At 42.6% G+C, this 20,236-nt stretch overlaps 1 protein-coding gene across 2 annotated transcripts; it reads right to left on the bottom strand.

The window, feature by feature from the left end:
- Nucleotides 1-13,502: 13,502 nt before the first annotated feature.
- Nucleotides 13,503-20,031, bottom strand: LOC123148046 (tetraspanin-2). Of its 2 annotated transcripts, none has more exons than XM_044567402.1 (2): nt 19,129-20,031; nt 13,503-14,718 (listed from the first exon to the last, which is right to left on the bottom strand). In XM_044567402.1, exons 1-2 carry the CDS (start codon nt 19,636-19,638, stop codon nt 14,095-14,097), a joined length of 1,134 nt encoding a protein of 377 aa, XP_044423337.1. In that variant the 5' UTR covers nt 19,639-20,031; the 3' UTR covers nt 13,503-14,094. The 2 variants fall into 2 exon arrangements, with proteins under 2 accessions (XP_044423337.1, XP_044423338.1); XM_044567403.1 differs by lacking the exon at nt 13,503-14,718 and adding an exon at nt 17,725-18,309 and having other exon boundaries at nt 19,129-20,007.
- Between the last annotated feature and the right edge of the window lie 205 nt (nt 20,032-20,236).

A 20,236-nucleotide genomic window follows, 5' to 3' on the forward strand; every position in this document is an offset into this window, starting at 1 on the left:
TGAGAGAGCAGCCCATGTGTCAATCTTGGTGCACAGATTTAATGACACATCCATACTCTAAGCACAAGTTAACCTCTTCCGTGAGATGATCGAATGTCACCAAGTTGCTCCTCGCGGGCACTTACCCAGATCAGTCGGGAAGCATAGTACCAGAATCCGTTGAGACTTTGTTCAAACCTTGGTTGTCTGAAAGCACGATGACAGGTACCGAGTATTTCCGTAATCACTCGGGCCAAATTGTGTCTTTCACAAACTCGTTCTGCAAAATCGCAATCAATTCGGGGGCTAATGTTGGGGATACACATAACAGGTAGGCCCACAAAGGGTCGAAATATCATGAAGCATGGGGTCCACACAACATGTGGGTCCAGGTAAATTTCATAGAGACATACTATCCACTCGGACAACCAACATACTATCCAGTCGACCAAGCAGCATACCATCCACTCGGATGACAGTTCACCACTCGACCGTACGACTCACTCAGATATATGAAGACCAGCAGGCAGCAAAGCAGTTGACATCATTCTCATAGTGAAGGCTTGATAGTGGGCTGGCTTTATGGCATTCATGCCCCACTTTGTAACATAGGAGGTGTAGGGGTGGCGCACTCTATATAAACCACCCCCACCAGTAGTCTAGGGGCTCTTTTCTTCCACCTCTCTCTCTTTCTCACCATTAGTCTCGAGACATAGCTCAGGCATGGAGATCCTCTCTCCTCTCTCTCTCTCATTGTAATCTCCGGATACATACTAAGATAAAATAAAGACTCTCCGGAGCACGAGACGTAGGGTTGTTATCTCCACCGTGAGAGGCCCGAACTCGCTAGAACCACCATGTCACCCATATGCATCTCGATAGATCATGCTCCTTTATCCTACCCCTCTCTTATTGTCGGAATCGTTCCCACGACAGTGAGCACTCATTAAAATATGACATGCTAAAGAGTTGACGTTGGACAAGGAAGACAACATAATGGGTTATGTTTTCTTACATCTGAGATAATTTATATTGTCATGGATCATCCAACATGTTGAGCTTGCCTTTCCCTCTCTTGCTAGCCAATTTATTTGCACCAAGTAGAGGTACTACTTGTGCTTCCAAATATCCCTAAACCTGTTTTTGCCTTGAGAGTCCACCATACCTACCTATGGATTGAGTAAGATCCTTCAAGTAAGTTGTCATCGGTGCAAGCAATAAAAATTTCTCTCTAAATATGTATGACTTATTAGTGCGGAGAAAATAAGCTTTATACGATCTTGTGATATGGAAGAAATAAAAGCGATAGACTGCATAATAAAGGTCCATATCACAAGTGGCAATATAAAGTGATGTTCTCTCGCATTAAGATTTTGTGCATCCAACCATAAAAGCGCATGACAACCTCTCCTTCCCTCTGCGAAGGGCCTATCTTTTACTTTTATCTTCTACCTTACATAAGAGTCATGGTGATCTTCAACTTTCCTTTTTACATTTTATCCTTTGGCAAGCACGATGTGTTGGAAAGATCCTGATATATATAGCTAATTGGATGTGAGTCTCCATGAACTATTATTGTTGACATTACCCTTGAGGTAAAATGTTGGGAGGCAAAACTATAAGCCCCTATCTTTCTCTGTGTCTGATTAAAACTTTATACCCATAAATATTACGTGAGTGTTAGCCATCGTGAAAGACTAAAATATGGTTGAGTATGTGGACTTGCTGAAAAGATCTTATATTGACTCTTTCCTATATTATGATAAATTGCAATTGCCTCAATCAGTGAGATTAGAGTTTGTTGGTTCTCAATGAAGTTTATAATTCATACTTGAAATTGTGATTGAATTGTTACTTTAGCATAAGAGATCATATGACTATATATATATAGGACATCACTATTCTAATCCCAGGATTAGAATAACTATTTGGATCACAATCACCCTATATAGGACGCGTAGAGGTCCCCCTGAGATCTGAAAACCCGCAATTAGCACCCGTTAGAAAACACCGGCCCAACTATCTTCCCCAACCTCCCCACTCCCCGTGTCTCCACCCCCCGCAACCGCTATCGCGCCCACTCCCCGTTGCCGTGCACCTTCCCCAGGGACCCCCCACCGCCGTGCTATCCCCACGTCCCGCCCTGCCCCTGTCCCGCCTCCTCCCTCCTCCCCTGCCTTCTTCCCCGGCGTCGTCCCGGACCTCCGGCGGAAGCAGCCACTGCATCCCGATCCACCCGCCGGCGATGCTCACTCCCGCCCCCACGCGCCGCATAGTCCCCCGCCGTTCCCGACCACCCCTCATGTGGATCCGACCCGGTGACGCCACCTCACCTGGATCTGGCCCGCGGTGGCCCCACGCCGCCCAACGCCAGGATTCGGGTGTGGTGCCGACCCCGAGCACCACGGCCACCGCCGCCCAGGGGCCAACCTTCTTCTAGTGCTCCACCGGCGACACCTCACCCCACCCCCATGCCGCATCGCTCCTCCCTGACGTTCCTCCTCTGGCGCTTCCCCAACAAGGATCTGGATCTGGATCGAGCAAAGAAGTTCAACGCCTCGCGCGCGAGCAGTCCATCCAGGTGTTTGTTGTGGGTCTCCCATAGCACCCTCGCCGGCTTGCCCGAGGCCTCAGCGGCGACCTGCCTGAGTCCTACAATGTGACCTTCATGCACGTGTCTTCTCCAAGTTGTGTTGTTGCTGCTATGGCTATCGACAGCGGATCCCATGCGCCGCCGCCGAGCTCTGGCTGACACGCCAGGCCGTGCTCCACATCTGCTCTCCATCTCTGCTATGCACCTGCTCATGGGCTCGCTACCTCATTTGCACTCATGAGCCCCAATCCCGCCGCCTCTGACCTCCTGACGCTACCCTGGTCGCCCTCGGTAGCTCCTGCATCGGCCATCCCCGCATGGCTGCTACAGCGAAAGAAGAACCCCAGCAGTCCAAGGAAGATTTTAGTCCAGTGACATGCCGCAAGGCAGTATGGGCCGTTTTCATTTCAGGGGCATGTTCTGTACGACTGAATTTTAGTACAGGATTTTGGATTCTGCCCTTTATGTGGCTCCATTAATTTCCATATAGATGTGGGCAGAAGTTAAATCTTCTTGCAAGTTTGTAAAGAAGAACCGAGTCAACATGTATGATACCTGCATTGTACATCAATGCTGGTCGATTGTGCCACTACAGAGTAATTGCTACTCATTTATGATTTTGTACGTATGTGTTTCAATCTTACTTGAAGGGTGGATCTTGGGATTAAGGTTTAGAGAGATTTGTTTCTTGTTTTTGTTGGTGTTTTCACTAATCGAAGAGTTGCATCTTGTGGATGAAGTGGCTCGTCAGACGTCCTATTTTCACTGGTTCTACCTGTTGCATTCTGACGCTAAGGAGTTGTGGTTCAATGTGTATATTACAGGAAGGAAAGAGAAACAACATGTGTATGACAACACGGCTGTAGTTCTTTTTCTGAGTGTCTATGTTTGGATGTGTTATGCGTCTGTGAGCGCGCGCGTATTACACTGAATTAAAAAACAATTTTTTGTGATGTTTGTTTTCCATATTGGTTTTATAGTGTCCGTTTTTGTGTTCGTGGAGTAAATTAGGAAGTTCAATTTTGAGAAAACAACAAGTTCAAGCAATATAGAAACACCAAAAAAACATTGAATACAAACTTTTTTAGTGAGGTTCAAATTGGAAGACATGATAAAAAAGTGTTCTCTGTTCTTTACAGTAAAAAATTTATCATGTGTTGGTTGCTTTCCCCAACTAGTTGCTCTCTGACACACATTATGTTGCAGCTTTCCTTCTCCTTCATGAAACTGTTACAAAAAAATAGAGCATAAAAGTTCAAAACTAAAAGAATAAAAAGTGAGCAATTCTGAAAGATAAAAAAATGTTGATGCGAAGTTCATATTCTCTGGCATGGATAGTTCAAAATGTTTGCTTACGGCAAAACACACAGATTGAGTATCCAATAATAAAGAGGCGAACACACAAAAAATCCATAAAGTTCATATTTTAAAAATAGAAAAGTTTAAAGTTTATTAAAAAAGAAAAACAAATTTGCTTTGTTTCTCAAAAATAAATTAAAAAGTCCAGGTTTAAATAGCACAACAGTTGGATGTTTATTAACATACTCCTAGGTCAAATAAAACTAGGAAGTTCAATTTTAAATAATAGAATAGTTGGATGCATATAAAAAACTTGGATTTTCTCGCTATTAAAAGAATAAAACCAAGAAGTTCAAACTAAAATAATAGAGTAGTTCAACGTATATAAAAAAACTCAGATATTCTACATCAGTAAACAAAAAACCCCAAGAAGTTCAATTTATAATAGTAGAATGGTTTAATGTTTTTTACAAAACTTGGATTTCTCCCGTTACTAAAGAATAAAGCAAGAAGTTCAATTTAAAAACGGAGTAGTTCAATGTATATAATAAAACTCATGTTCCCTCGTTAATGGAGAATAAAACCAAGAAGTTCAATTTGAAAAAGTGGAGCAGTTTGATATTTATTCGAAAAATAAGATTTATTCGGTTACTAAAGAATAAAACCAATAAGTTCAATTTTGAAATAATGAAGAAGTTTGATGTTTCTAACAAAACTCCAATTGACACATTTTTTAAAAATACATTAAAAAGTTAAAATTTAAAAAAGGAGCGGCTCGGTGTCTATCAAAATATAAGATTTTTTCCGTTACTAAAAGAAATAAAACCAGGAAGTCCAATTTAAAAAGATGGAGAAGTTCGATGATTATAGAAAACTCAAATATTCCTTGTTATTAAAGAATGGAAATAAGAAGTTCAAAAATTAAATAACAAGAAGTTCAACTTTTAATAATAGAGCGCTTCAAAATTTCGTAAAAAGGATTAAGAAATAAAACTAGGAAGTCCATATTAAAAAGATGGAGAAGTTCGATGATTATAGAAAACTTAGATTTTCCTCACTATTAAAAGAATGGAAATAAGAAGTTCAAAAATTAAATAACAAGAAGTTCAGCTATTAAAAATAGAGCGTTTCAAAATTCATAAAAAAAGATTTAGAAAATCAGTTTAAAAATTCATAAAAAAAACTCAAAAAAATTCACGTAACCGAGAGAAATTTAGGTTGATAACTGCCAGAAGTTAATGTACTAGATGGTGTGCATTTTGTATTAAAAGGAATAAAAAAGCAAAGGCTAAAAGTTTTGTTGTTATAAGTTCAAGTCCTTCGTCGGAGAAAGTTAAAAAGATTATTGTGAGAGAGATTTGTACAAAAGGAAATATTATTTGTGTAACATTGACGAATGGATGAGAAAATTAAAAACAAAAATACGTCACAGAAGTTCAACGTGAAAACAACATGAAGTTCAACTACTACGTTGAATGAATTTTAGATGAAAACTTTTAAAATCGTCGCGAGTATGAAAAAATGATCAACACGGGGAAGTTGCGTGTTTACAGCAGCTTTCCATCGGTATATCACCTGCTCAATTTTGGTGCGTGGATGGAGAGTTATGAGCAGTGGATGGAAACCCACGAGCAAAAAAATCACCTGAAAAACAGAGTGAAGTTCAGGTACACGCGCTGAGAAGTTCAGGTTCTTCACGCGGTGCATTTTCAAAGAATACGTTTCGCGATAAAGGCAGAACGCAAGATCCCGCCGTTTTCGAAATTACTTGAAAATGGCTAGGAATCGGAGAAAACCATCAACATGAAAAAGTTTCGCATTTTCCATAGCTTTTCAGCGGTATATTATTTGCCCCATTTCGATAAAGTTTGTAGACATTACGTCGAAAATACGTTTTTCGCCATTTTTGAAACTGACTTAAAACCGTAAAGAATTGGGAGAAACAATACATACCAAAAAGTTTCGCATTTGTTCAAGCTTTCCAACACCATATCATTTGCTGCATTCGGACGCACGGTTAGAAAATTAGTTCGAAAATACAAACTCGGTAGGACTTGGACCATTTTCTATATTACTCTTAAACCACTCAAAATTAGAAAAAAAAACTTTTAAGATGAAAAAGTAGCGCATTTTCATAAGCTTTCCAACACCGTATCATATGCCTCCATTAGATTAGCTGTTTAGAAATGACATCGAAAAACCGAACTCAGCTGTTCGGTTTACGAAATTTTACGTTTTTTCAAATTACTCTTTAACCATAGGGAATTAGAGAAAACTTTAAACATGTGGAAGGAGAGGTTTTGGAGCAGCTTTCCAACGCCATATTATATGCCTCATTCCAATAAACGGTTTAGAAATGCGATCGAAAATACGATTCGCATTTTTTGTGCGAAGAAAAAATGGTTTTTAAAACTGCTCTTAAACCGCTTATATTTTGCCAAAAATTTAAGTTGGGTCATGATATTGGTGTCCATAGCTTTCCAATGGTATATCGCAAGCCCCATTTGGGCAATGTTGGCAGAAGTTCAACCTAGTTCACAGGGAAGTTCAAGGTACTACTAGCGGGGCAGGTCAGGTTGTGATCAGAATAATATTCTGATCACAACATGAACTTCGCGAGTAACGCGTCTGACCTTCCCCGAGTACTAGGTTGAACTTCAGCTAAAAGGTGTTCAAATGGGGCTTGCGATATACCGTTGGATAGCTATTGACATCAGTATCATGACCCAAGTTAAATTTTTGGCAAAATGTAAGCGGTTTAAGAGCAGATTTGAAAACCGTTTTTTCTTCATACAAAAAACGTGAATCGTATTTTCGATCGCATTTGTAAACCGTTTATCGGAATGAGGAAAATAATATGGCGTTGGAAAGCTGCTGCAAAACCGCTCCTTCCACATGTTAAAAGTTTTCTCTAATTCCCTACGGTTAAAGAGTAATTCGGAAAATCGTACAATTTTGCAAACGAAACACCCGAGTTTGTATTTTCGATGCCATATCTAAACGGCTAATCCAATTGAGGCAAATAATATGGCGTTGGAAAGCTTATGAAAATGCGCTACTTTTTCATGTTAAAAGTTTTTTCTAATTTTGAACGGTTTAAAAGTAATTTAGAAAACGGTACAAGTTCCACCGAGTTCGTATTTTCGAGCTAATTTTTTAACCGTATGCCTAAATGTAGCAAATGATATGGCGTTGGAAAGCTTGAACAAGTGCGAAACTTTTTTGTATATATTTTTTCTCCTAATTCCTTACGGTTTTAGTCAATTTGGAAAATGGCTAAAAACGTATTTTCCCTGTAATTTCTACAAACTTTATCGGAATGAGGCAAATAATATACCTCTGAAAAGCCACGGGAAATGTGAAACTATTCCATGTTGATGGTTTTCTCTGATTCCTAGCCGTTTTCCTGTAATTTCGAAAACGGCGAGATCATTGGTTCAGTCTTTATCGCGAAACAGATTCTTCGAAAATGCACCGCGTGAAGAACCTGAACTTCTTGGCGTGTACCTGAACTTCACTCTGTTTTTCACGTGATTTTTTTGCTCGTAGGTCTCCATCCACTGCTCGTAACTCTCCATCCAATCAACGGAATTGAGCAAGTGATATACCGGTGGAAAGTTGGTGTAAGCACATAACTTTCCCGTGTTGATCGTTTTTTCATACTCGCGATGGTTTTAAAAAAAATCATCTGAAATTCATTCAGCGTAGTAGTTGAACTTCATGTTGTTTTCACGTTGAACTTCTGTGATGTATTTTCATTTGTAATTTTCTCATCCATTCGTTAGTGTTACACAAATGATACTCTTTTTGTACAAACCCCTCTCACAATATTTTTTTAACTTTCTTTGACCGAGGAGTTGCACTTATAACAACAAAACTTTTAGTCTTTGCTTTTTTACTCTTTTTTTAATACAAAATGCACACCGTGTAGTACGTGAACTTCTGGCAGTTATTAATCGAACTTCTCTCGGTTAGGTGAAAATATCTGAATTTCTTATAAATATTTATCTGAATTTCTTAATCCTTTTTTATAAAATTTTGAAGCGCTCTATTTTTAAAAGTTGAACTTCTTGTTTTTTATTTTTGAACTTCTTGTTTCCAATCTTTAATAACGAGGAAAATCTGAGTTTTCTATAATCATTGAACTTCTCCATCTTTTTAATATGGACTTCCTAATTTTATTTCTTAATATTTTTTATGAAATTTTGAAGCGTTCTATTATTAAAAGTTGAACTTCTTGTTATTTAATTTTTGAACTTCTTGTTTGCATTCTTTAATAACGAGGAAAATATTGTCTTTTTATTCATTTTTCTCATATTAAACACACACCATGTAGTACATGAACTTTTTCCTTTTTATAAGTTGATTTTTTTTCTTTTTGAAATCAAATTGCTCCTAAATAATAACTAAACTTATTTGTGGATTGACAGTTATTTTAAAACGCAAAAAAAACAATTTCTTTTTTGTGTTTTGAACATGGAAATACAAGGTGAACCTCTCTCGCAAGAATTTTTGAATTTCCCCGGACAGAGCACTTGAAATTCTTTCAACAACCTTTTAAGCTTTTGTTTTTCTATACTTTTATTCTCACGTGAAATGCATTCCTTGCAGTATTGAACTTCTCATTGTTTTCACCTTGAACTTCTGTCACATATTTTTGTTAAACCCCTCTCATAAGAATTTTTGAACTTTCTCGGGCCGAGCATTTGAACTTCTAGCAATAAAACTTTAGGCTTTGCATTTTCATTCTTTTTTAATACAAAATGCACACCGTGTAGTACGTGAACTTCTGGTATTTATCAACCTCAACTTCTGAGATCATGCGTTTTGCCTTCATCGCAAAAACAGAAGTCTCCGAAAATGCACTTCGCGAAGAGGCTGAACTTCTGGAGCAGTTCTTTTTGAACTTCACTCTATTTTTCTTGTGTTATTTTTTTACATGTAACTCTCCAACCACTTACCCCCGAATTGAGCAAATGATATACCGATGGAAAGCTGTTGAAAACACGCAACTTTCACGTGAAAAACAGAGAAAATATGGTTTTCAAATAAGCATCACACAATTTTTTACGATTGAAATTGATACTATTATTTTTCCTAAAAATGGAAATAATTTGAGTTTTGTGTATACGTTCCATATTTCTAAACTTCGTGATTTTATTTCTTTAATAACAAGCAAAATTTAAGTTCTTTATAAATATCGAACTTCTCTATTTTTGTAATTTGGACTTCTTGGATTATTATTTTTGTAATGGAAAAATCATAGGTTTGTAATAAATATTGAACATGTCTGTTATTTAAATTTGAACTTCCCCTGTTTCTTATTTAGAAATGGTAAAAATCCTTTCTTATGAATTTTTGAATTTCTCTACTTTTAAACTTTGAACTTCTTGTTTTTTCATTTAGAAACGTTTAAGTATCTGCTTCAAAGTTTTATGTTTTTATGAACTAATCAGTTATTTTTGTTTGAATTTCTTATGATCTGCCAATCAAGAGATTTGGATTTTCCAATTTTATTGATTTCTCAACACACCATTTCCGAAAATACAAAATTTATTTTTTTCTGTGAATATGGCCCTTCTATACACTAATTTCAACGGTGAAGGTTTCTGACCTCTCCATCTTTTTAATGTTAAAAGATCGAATGGTGTCTGTTTTTTTATAAATGGGAAAACCCATTTGTTATAACTTTTTGAAATGCACTGTTTTTTTACTTTGACCTTCTTTCTTTTTCATAATAAACATTTGAACTTCGTTGTTATTTAAATTTGAACCTTTGTGCCTTTTTATAAACAGGGAAATCATAGGTTTGTAATAAACATCAAACTGCCTTGTTTTTTAAATTTGAACTTCTAAGTATTGTTTAGAAATGGTTAGACACACAAAACAAAATTATGTTTTTTCCATTTTTCTACGAAGTCACTATGTTACATCTTGTGAACTTTTGATTCTCTTTTTTTTGTCGCGGCATTCTATTCATTTTTTGCTTTTGGTGAAATGGTCTAGGCGGTCCCTTTTCTCATTTGATGAATTTCTTCTGTATGTGGTACACGTGAACTTCGGAATTTCTGAAACATGAACTTCACGTGCTATTGAAAATCAAGAAAATTATGCACAACAAAACACATACACTTCACGTGCTACATGCACGACCAACACATACACTTCCTAGAAATGGAAATAATTTAAGACCAAAAAAACCTAGGACAACAGCAGTAGCTTATCAAATACAAAAAGAGAAGCAGTAGTAGCTCCGCATGGGACTAGCTTGCACCAGTGCTTCATGTTTACAACACGTCCACCTACTAGCGCCGTCTTGTGCTTCTACAAAAACATAAATCTTGGTCAGGCTAATGCAGTCACGATGGCACAAACTTGCAAGAAAACTCTTTTTTTTGGTTGCGCTTTTGAAGAAGGATCTGCGAAGAAACTAAAACCACAAATCAAAACACTTGTTTTTTGCACCCACATATACTATTGAACTTCAGAAAGCAATAGCAAAGCTAGAACAAAACACAACATTTTTTAACTAACAATGTGAGCGATGGTGAATTGAAGGATGTATGCACCGAACTTCTGTTTTCTCTGCAAATCGACGGATGGCATCCGCGATGCAAAATAGCAATGAGAGATGGCTGGTCGCACGAACTGCTCGTGAGCAAGGCGGCGTGCCATATATCTTAAAAATTTATAGGAGATAAGTTTCCATATCTACAGATATTCTTGGTAAGAGACACAAAACCAAATTCTTCGCCTCGAAATCATATATTAGACTCGTATACTATGGCCGGATGGACGAGTTCGCACCACCTGCCCACGGTGCGAGAAAAAGAAAAATCCTACCCCATGAGCTCTGGTCCTCCCCCGATCCCCATTCTTCCTCGATCCCATCGTTGCCGATCTGCCGACCCACCATGGCCTCTTCCTCGGCTCCTCCACGAACGCACCGGAAGCACCCCACCATAGTAATTTGGTATTCGTTCGATATTTTGATGAGATATATGTTGTTATCCCTCTAGTGGTGTCATGTGAACATCGACTACATGACACTTTACCATTGTTTGGGCCTAGAGGGAGGCATTGGGAAGTAATAAGTAGATGATTGGTTGCTAGAGTGACAGAAGGTTAAACCCTAGTTTATGCGTTGCTTCGTAAGGGGCTGATTTGGATCCATATGTTTCATGCTATGGTTAGGTTTACCTTAATACTTCTGTTATAGTTGCGGATGCTTGCAATGGGGGTTAATCATAAGTGAGATGCTTGTCCAAGTAAGGACAACACCCAAGCACCGGTCCACCCACATTTTAAATTATCAAAGTACCGAACGCGAATCATATGATCGTGATGAAAACTAGCTTGACGATAATTCTCATGTGTCCTCGGGAGCGCTTTTCTTCATATAAGAGTTTCTAGGCTTGTCCTTTGCTATAAAAAGGATTGGGCCATATTGCTGCACCTTATTTACTTTTATTACTTGCTACTCGTTACAAATTATCTTATCACAAAACTATCTGTTTCCTATAATTTCAGTGCTTGCAGAGAATATCTTACTGAAAACTGCTTATCATTTCCTTCTGCTCCTCGTTGGGTTCGACACTCTTACTTAACGAGAAGGCTGCGATGGATCCCCTATACTTGTGGGTCATCCGACATGTCGGCTTCTTGATTTCCATGGTGAAGACATCAGTGGAGAAGGTCATAGTGGCCGAGATCGAAGGATTAGTTACACGGACGAAGCCTAGAAGGTGATGGAGTCAGCCAGCTGTTAGATAACTCTTAGGAGCAGCGGTGATAAGTGGGGGCGGCAACACTGGAGGATTTCATCTTTGGTGGTACTCCTCGGGTACCGAGTCATGACTTTCAGGGTGAAAATCTAAAGTCTAACCTTCATTGGTTGTGTCTGGTGATTGCCTTGCTGGAGGAATTGTTTTAAGAGCACAGACTTTCTTCAGGGTGAAAACCTAAGATATTGGATAGGACAACAACGATGCTTGTGCACTGTTCCTTTCTTGAAGACGTTACTGTTGGAGATTTTTTATATTTTTCGGGTGTTGCATTTTGTGGTGGTATGAGTTGCTGTTGAGAAGAGTTGATTGTTGTGACGGGACCTTTGTTTTTTCTTTCTTTTTTTTCCTTTTCTTCTTTGGATGTATGCATCTGAATGTCTTTGCGGCATCTTATACGTACAGAGACTAGTACAAGGGTAGCGTCTTAGGTGTCTACACATTAGATGGCGGTACCTAGCGAAGAGCAGCGAGAGGTCAGAGGACGCTCAGCCTCGCTAGTGGCCAAACACAACTCATGAGAGTAAACCTGGGAATAGTTTGGAGTAAAGTCTATTTTAAACCATGAACTCGTACGGCTCGTCTGTTTTAAACCCCAAACTCCAAATCCTTGAAATCCACACCCCCAACTCTCTAATCCCGGTCATTAGCCACCTTAATGCCGTTTGAGGGGAGGATTAGGTGACGTGGCAGAGTGGAGGCCGGGTTTACCTAACTCTCTGCCTGTCTCTCTGTTATAAGCGCGCGCTGGCTGTGGGTGGGGAACAGAGCTAGGGTTCGCCGCGAGGGCTGGGTGGGGAACAGAGGTAGGGTTCGCCGAGCGACGGAGACAGTGCGGCGATTGGCGGCGCCGTCAACCATGTCGTTCTCCTCCGGAGCTTCATCTTCTTTGCGCGGCGGCGGGCTTAGCAAGAGAGGCGGGCAGCAAGCTATGAGGTCGTCGGTGCCATATCAGGAGCAACCGATGGACTACGAGCCAGCTAGGAATTGCACCCTTTGCGGGAAGAAGGCGCCGCGGTGGATCTCGTGGAGTAGGGCGAACCCTGGTAGGAGGTACTATTCGTGTGTGGATGCTCAGGTATGCTGTCCAATTTCTTTGAAATTTGTTCAATTTCTGAATCTCTGTCCGCCTCTGTTTCTGAATCTCTGTCCAATTTCTCTGAAATGTGTTTGTGAAACAAATAGCATGGCTTCATCGATTGGCATGACGGCCCGATGACGCCATTTCCGCGTGGATTGCTTGGACATCTTCGGGATAAAGTATGGAGGCTGGAGGATTATTTGGCGGCTCAGTCAAGGGAGGGACAAGATGCTGGTTTGACAGATGAATTGAAGAAGAATGAACTAGTTGCAGAAATTAGAGCAAGTTCTGACAAGAAAAGGAGATGGAAATGTATAAGTATCTGTTCTATGGAATGATGTTTTTTGTTGCTGGTTTAGTTGCAGGTTTGCTGATTAGTTAGATCATTTCAGTGAAATTTCAGAAAATTTCAGGGTTGCTGGTTTAGTTTCTATGGAATGATGTATTTTCAGTGAAATGTAATGGATGGTATGTGTGGCAGAAAATGCCTGAATGTTGAATTTATATTATATGAAGATCAATTGGCAGCACTGTATTCACTCTGTATTGTTTTATTTGTGTGCACTTTCTTTCTTGACAACAACAAGATCAAATTGACATAATTACACATGAAGAAAGTCTGCAGTTTGACAAGAATTTGGCAGCAACATGTATAATAGAAATTTTGACAACAAATTGACATGAACATATATAAAATAAATTTGACAGCAAGTTGACATCAACATGAAGCTCTCCAATTTGACAGCAAGTTGACAGCAACATATATAGAGATATTTGCCAGGAAAGAAACATAGTTCAGTGCACATATTTCATTTCCAGAAATTTGACAAGAAAGAAACATAGTTCAATGCACATAGATCTAAAGTGAAAGCAAAAGGCAACCACAGGTTCACATATTAGCACTTGTAGCTATCAAATACAATTACTGAAGATCTTATCCAGTACTAGGAAAACATCTTTAGTAATTGACACTTGCATAGAAATAATCCCCCCATGCTCCAGTAATTACTCCAGTTCCTCTTCCAGTTCCTCTCCCTGCTGCTCTTCCAGTTCCTCTCCCTGATGCTCTTCCACTTCCTCTCCTTGATGCTCTTCCACTTCCTCTCCCAGTAGATGTGCTTCCCTCTGGATTAATGCTTCTGGGAGGTCTGAACCTTGATGGTGCAGTTTGAGAGCTTGATGTACCAGCTTGAGAGCTAGCTGCAGCTGTAGTTCTTGCAGCTTGGGTAGTAGATGGAGTTGTAGTTCTTGGAACTTGAGAGCTTGCTGGAGGTGTAGATCTTGATGCATCAGTCTGTGCTTGCTGCAAACAAAATATACCAATGAATAGATCAAAACTAGTTATGGTTTTGCATAGTTCAGAACCTTGAGAGCCTTGGTAAAGAGCCTTGGGAAAGAGCATCAACTCTGATATTGTGCTTCACAGGGCTGCTTATAATTTCAGTAACCACACCACTTTCATTAGGAACCAGGATATGTTCCAAAATGTCTTGCTCTGGTACTGCATTAACTGCCTGCACATTGCCTTGAACAATATCTTTTTCTTCTGCAGTGATAACAGCATCTGGTTCATCATCATTGTCCATCAGATCATCCAATTCATCTTCAAAATCAGAGCCACTAGCATCTTCTTCTGGCTCATCTTGTTCACCATTATACTCAACATATATGTCAGCAACCCCTGCATCAGTAATGTGCTCTGACATTTGCATGCAACCTTCATCAGTATGCAGAAACAATAATCCATTTACTAACTGTCTCCCGGGCATGAGAAAATATATCTTCATACTATCTTTCACAGTCAAATGATCAGCTAAAAATCCTTTTAGCTCTGGCAGTGATAACTTATCCCTCTCAAGCACTGACATTGCAGTATCTCCCCCAACATAATCAAGGGATGGACCAATGCGGATGAACTCTCCCCCATAATGAAACCTGACATTCAAAACATCTGCTGGATCCATGATTTCAGAGAGCAAAGCCTACACAATGCATTATTTACATTCAGTCAGTACACTTCAAATTCAGAAAAAATTACATTCAGAAAGCTACTGTACAATTAACACACACATTCAGTGCTGCCCTAAGATGAAGCTACTGTACAATAAACACAAATAAAGCTGCTGCAGAACCAACCTACTACAGAGCATACATGATTTAGTTCTACTAAATTAAGATGCCCTAAGATGAATTGACACCTTCAGGCAACACAACTACAAAACTGTTAAAAAGCTATAAAATTGATGAAACTTACAATGCATATCATGTATCAGTCCATGAATAAGTATAGCCCCCAAAACATGAGATTAAACGGGCAACAAAATCCCCCCCAAAACCCCACCTTTCACCCCCTGTAAAACCCTAAACCTAACTCGGGGAGGGAAGCAAAAAACACCACAGATGATTCACGTATGAACACGACGACGCACCTGCTACTTTGCCGCCGGCGTGGTCGTCGGAGGTCGCCGCGATCATCCGCTCAGCGTCGCCATTGCCGCCGCGGGAGAAGGCGATGCGTCGGGAGAGAAGGGGATTGGGAGGGCAAGTGTGCGAGGACCGGAACGAGCTGGTCCGGCTCAACCACTTAGCATCTCCAGCGCCCGAGCGGGACCCACAAGTCAGCAATCCCATCCTCCCCCCGTTTGGATACTGCAACAAGGGCGAAAACGACCGGGATTAGAGAGTTGGGGGTGTGGATTTCAGGGATTTGGAGTTTGGGGTTTAAAACAGACGAGCCGTATGAGTTCAGGGTTTAAAATAGACTTTACTCAATAGTTTGTAATCCAAATCAAATCCAGTCCAAACCGTACATCCATAAGTTCACCGGTCAAACCAAACCAATCCAAATTATATCTACTATAATCCAAACAAAACCAAACTGCTCGTGTTTTTAAGCCAAACCAATCCAGCTCATTCCACAAATACAGTTTGAGCCTACAGTTTCAAACTATGGACATGTGCACATACTCACGTGGATACCTGTTGATGTATCTTCTTTCTGAATGTGCACATTAGCACGTGGAAGCTGATAGTACAATGGCGAAGCCACGGACCTCCGGTCTTCGAACTGATATGACCTCCAATGCCCTATGAAGAACCGCCGGCCATGGACGCATTGTGCACACTGAGCCGAGCTGTGGCGGCAGCTCCCCTTACTGTGCACTGTGGCGTACGGCCCTGCAGCAATGGCGGAGGAGGGTCCGCGTGCGAGTAGAGCATGGCACTTTGCGATGGCATGTCGTGGACGTGCGCGAGGGCACGATGGTGCTACCAGTTCACCTCAGAGCTTCGCAGCGGCCAGAGCACGAGCGGCCAGTGTGGTTTCTCGTTTGCGTGGCCGACCACCACGCCGAGCCTTGCAGGTATGCCGAATAGATCAGAATGGCCGTGGTGAACCTCGCATACCAAGGAATCGGTCAGCGATCCCTTTAATCGACAGCACGGTCACCGTCGTTCCTCGCCTCAGGTGACCAGTCACCGCCACAATTATCGATCTGCTCTTCCGCCATGTCTCGACCCTCATCCTCTGCGCTCTCGGTCCATGGAGGTCCCCTGCAGGCTTCTCTGCTCTCGCTGACGTGCTGGGGGCATAGCACACGCGGACGAGGATAGAAGCAGAGGGAGAGGAAGGTGATGGCCGGAGCTCCAGCCGATGGCAGCGATGGCCTGGAGACCCTAACCCAGTTGCTAGATTTGGTCTCCGTCTATGGGTCGAAGCTGTTTGAGACTGATCGGTCTCTATTTGTATTGTACCCCCGTGGACAGCACTGCCGTGGGTGCACCCTGCACCTCCTACTCCCGCTGCCGTCTGCTGCAGCAAGCCGCCGCCGCGTCTCCCCTCCTTTCTCCAGTTTTCCCTCTCCCCGTCTCCTTTCTGACAGGAGCCCAGATGCCATGAATTCGCCTAGGAAATCGTGCTCCGGCCTTAATCTTCGTCCCCGGCGACCCCCTTCCTCACCGCCCGCCTCTGAATCCTCCCCAGCCCCTGCCGTGTACGGATCCGTTCGCTGCAAGCTCTAGCCGCCGCCGCCATTCTGCAAATTGCGGGTTGAATAGACGAAAATACAGGGTCATGTTTGTAAATTCGAAACGGTTTTTTGACTTACTAAAACCGGTAGTGCGGGTTGATTTCACGGAACTATATGGGTTTTTTTGTAAATATGCGCGACGGACCACCAGAAGCATTAGGTGCTTTATTATTAGGGGAAGAGGGAAGATTAAAGGGAATAGGTATTCTTGGTTTGGTTCAGTCCACCTATTAAAGGGAATATTTTTTTTTGGTTTGGTTCAGTCCTTTTCATTTCGATGGGCCTTTTATGGGCTTCATAGAGTCCGCAAAAAATAATTAGGTCAAAATAAATTAACATTGCGGGAATTTAAACATGACCTCCTATCTGGATCTTCGATGCAACAACCTATGCGTCATTCACATTTACTAAATTCCAACTCGCTCTAAATATATGAGTGACAGTCCTCATGTTTAAGCAAATGAGCTAATTAAAGAAAAAATTATGGACTTAAATAAAATATTTAAACGGATGTGGCTAATTAAAAAAGGATTATGGGTAAACCGGTGGAATAATTAAAAGAAACATTGTGGTCTTAATAAATAGAATTTTCAAATAGATGAGGCTAATTAAAGAAAGGACTTGAGGTAAAAAGGTAGGATAGTTAAAAGGAAGGATCTGTATGCTTCAATGTGTGGGGATATTAACTTAGAAAAGGAAGGATTTGATTCCCGACTAAAACGGGTGAAGACGTCACGGTAACTAAAGGAAGGATTATACTTAGATGGAATCAGTGGGAGATTATGCCCAACAAAGAAAGTATGAACACGGCTAAATTGCATAGTATTTTTTATATTCATTTTGTAGAAGGAGCGTTGCAACATTTTTTTTATAATGAATCCGATGCTGTGGGACGTTATACTTGCATAAAACATCAATTTTTCTCGTTGCAACGCACGGGCAACCAAACCAGTCCGATAATGGGTAAAGCCCAGACCAAACCAAATTAGTTTAGAAGCTTAGCCATTTTCATCCAATCCAAAGGCAGACTGTATGAAAACTAAACTGAAACTGTAGTTCCAGTCCAAACTATTCCCAGGTCGACATGAGAGTGAAACTTTCAGGGAGAGAGACTGGACACTGACAGTACAACCTTACTTACCACTACATAATCTACACTGGTTCATAATCATACTAGTACACAATGTAGCATATACTAGAACTCCTCCCTTGGGGATACGTGCATCAGCATCAGGTGTTGTTGCTCCACTTGTAGCGGCGGAAGAGGTCCTCGGTCTGCGCGTTCTTGAAGGCGCTGCAGCCGATGACGTAGACGACGAGGAGCGCGACGGTGGCGGCGACGAGCGCCACGTTGGCCCGGCGCCACTGGTCGCGCAGGGTGCCCAGCATGCCGGCCTTGCAGGAGTCGCACCAGTAGCAGAGCTGCCGCGGGTCGTTGCTCCACGCGCCGCAGTCCGCGTCCGCCGCCGGGGTCGCCGGGCTCGCCCACGCCGTCGGGGACACGTACGCGTACCCGCACGCCGTCGGCGGCTTGCAGCAGCCGGACTGCACGCACGACGACAACCAGAGAGTAAGTCCGGAGCAAGCGGTTACGCAAGGGGACAAGAATGAGCGCATGCAGCGTGTCTGCGTGAGCTGGTTAGCAAATTTGGTTGCATCATGCACATGGAAGCTTCGATCGCCTCTTATTGGTAATCATATACTAGGATAAGCCAAATTACACGCTTGCGTGCGCTGACCCACATTTCTATGCCGATCTATTCTCACATGTAGTACTCCTAGATAGCACCATCTTCGCTTCAAGTTCAATTACAGCTCTTTCTTCTACAAGCTTACTAGTGGTGCTCACATGGACAGGACCTACTTGCACTTGCACGCTAAGCCCCCAAAATCATCAGCCTACCTGGCATTGATTCGATTTTAGACCATTTGCACACAAGGAACAAGATGAATCTCACACGATGCAGTCCGCCAATGGATGTGTATAATTTAGTCCTGCTTTCTTCCATAGAGCCCACACAGTGTTTGTTCGCTGATGATTCGATTCCTATTGGCACTAACTAGCACCCACTTCAGATTAGAATCCCTGGAATGGGCACGCTGCGGCCCTCGATTTACCGATTAATACTACTCCCTCCGTTACGAAATAATTGTCTTTCTAGAGATTTCAACAAATGACTACATACGGAGCAAAATGAGTGAATCTACGCTCTAAAACATGTCTACATACATCCGTATGTTGTAGTCTATTTGAGATGGCTAGAAAGACAATTATTTCGGAACGGAGGGAGTACAATGCGGGCAATGAACGTGATTACTCGTGAAAATTGGAGCAGTTAACATCAGTAATTTAATCAGTAGTACCTGGAGAGGGGAGAGGTCGGACTGGTAGAACTGCTCGGCGGCGATGAAGAAGGCGGTCTCCATGGTGAGCTTCTTGCAGGTGTCCGAGGCGGCGAGGCACGCCCGGATCCCCTCCCACCGCCGCGGGTCCCCGGCGACGTACCCGCGCATCCAGCCGGAGAAGCCCTCGAGGCGGTACTCGCGGTAGGCGCGGCCGGGCACGTCGTACGCGCCGGAGCCGTGGGTGACGGCAAAGGCGAAGGCGAGGAGCGCCAGGAGGAGCGTGATGAGGGCCGCCATGGCGAAGAGGTAGGCGGCCAGCAGGCCCTGGCGGTTCCAGTAGGCGCCGACGAAGCCGGCGAGGGCGACGAGGAGGAGGAGCCCGCCGAGGATGGCCACGGGCCAGCGCGCCAGCCGCGCGCACTCGGCGCCCTGCTTGGACGCGAACCAGAGGCCCGTGGCCACCACCGGGATGGTGCAGATTAGGGCCAGGAAGTTGAGGCACGCCGTGATGTTGTTGCTCACGGCCATGGCCGCGGCGCGGGCGGACTCGCCGACGGAGCGAGCGAGAGTGGGAGTGAGAGTGCGAGCAGTGGAGTGAAGCGAGTCTGTGACTGGAAAGGAGGGAGACTTTTCTTGTTCGCCCTTGTGCAATTTCCAGGGTATTGTGTTGCACCTGCAGAGAAGGTGTGAAGTGAAATGGAGGACACGGGCACACGCTGCTCACTCAGGCAGCCCGCGGTGAGGCGCGTCTTGGATGATGTATCGATGAGATGGCGGAGGTCGGCACCGGCAGCTTCCGTGGACGCACCCGCACGTGTCGTGTCGCCGTGCTGCGTCCGCCGGTGAGAGGAGAGAAGGCGGCGCCGATGCCACTGATTGACACCGTCGGGCGTGCTGCTACAGAAAATCTGGACGTGCTGGCGTGCTGACTTCGTTTCATCGGGGACGGGAAGGCCGCAAATCCATCCCGGCGGGGTGAGGTGCGCTTCGGCCGACATGGCTTTTCAGCTGAACTTGAATTTTTTTAGCTATCTTTCGGGCGTTTGAATGGATTCGTAAGTCACGGGGGTGCAACCGCTGGAAGACGACGTACAATCGATTTAAATGACGGTTTAATAATAGAATC

Source organism: Triticum aestivum, chromosome 7A (genome assembly GCF_018294505.1).
Source record: "Triticum aestivum cultivar Chinese Spring chromosome 7A, IWGSC CS RefSeq v2.1, whole genome shotgun sequence".
In the NCBI taxonomy this organism is placed as follows: Eukaryota; Viridiplantae; Streptophyta; class Magnoliopsida; order Poales; family Poaceae; genus Triticum; species Triticum aestivum.

What these genes read in the sequence shown, in the direction of transcription:
- LOC123148046 (XM_044567402.1), bottom strand. Translation starts at nt 19,638, where the DNA reads ATGGCCGTGAGCAACAACATCACGGCGTGCCTCAACTTCCTGGCCCTA. An exon ending in CCGACCTCTCCCCTCTCCAG is followed by an intron (nt 14,719 to 19,128) that starts GTACTACTGATT and finishes TGCATTGTGTAG; the next exon opens with GCTTTGCTCTCTGAAATCAT.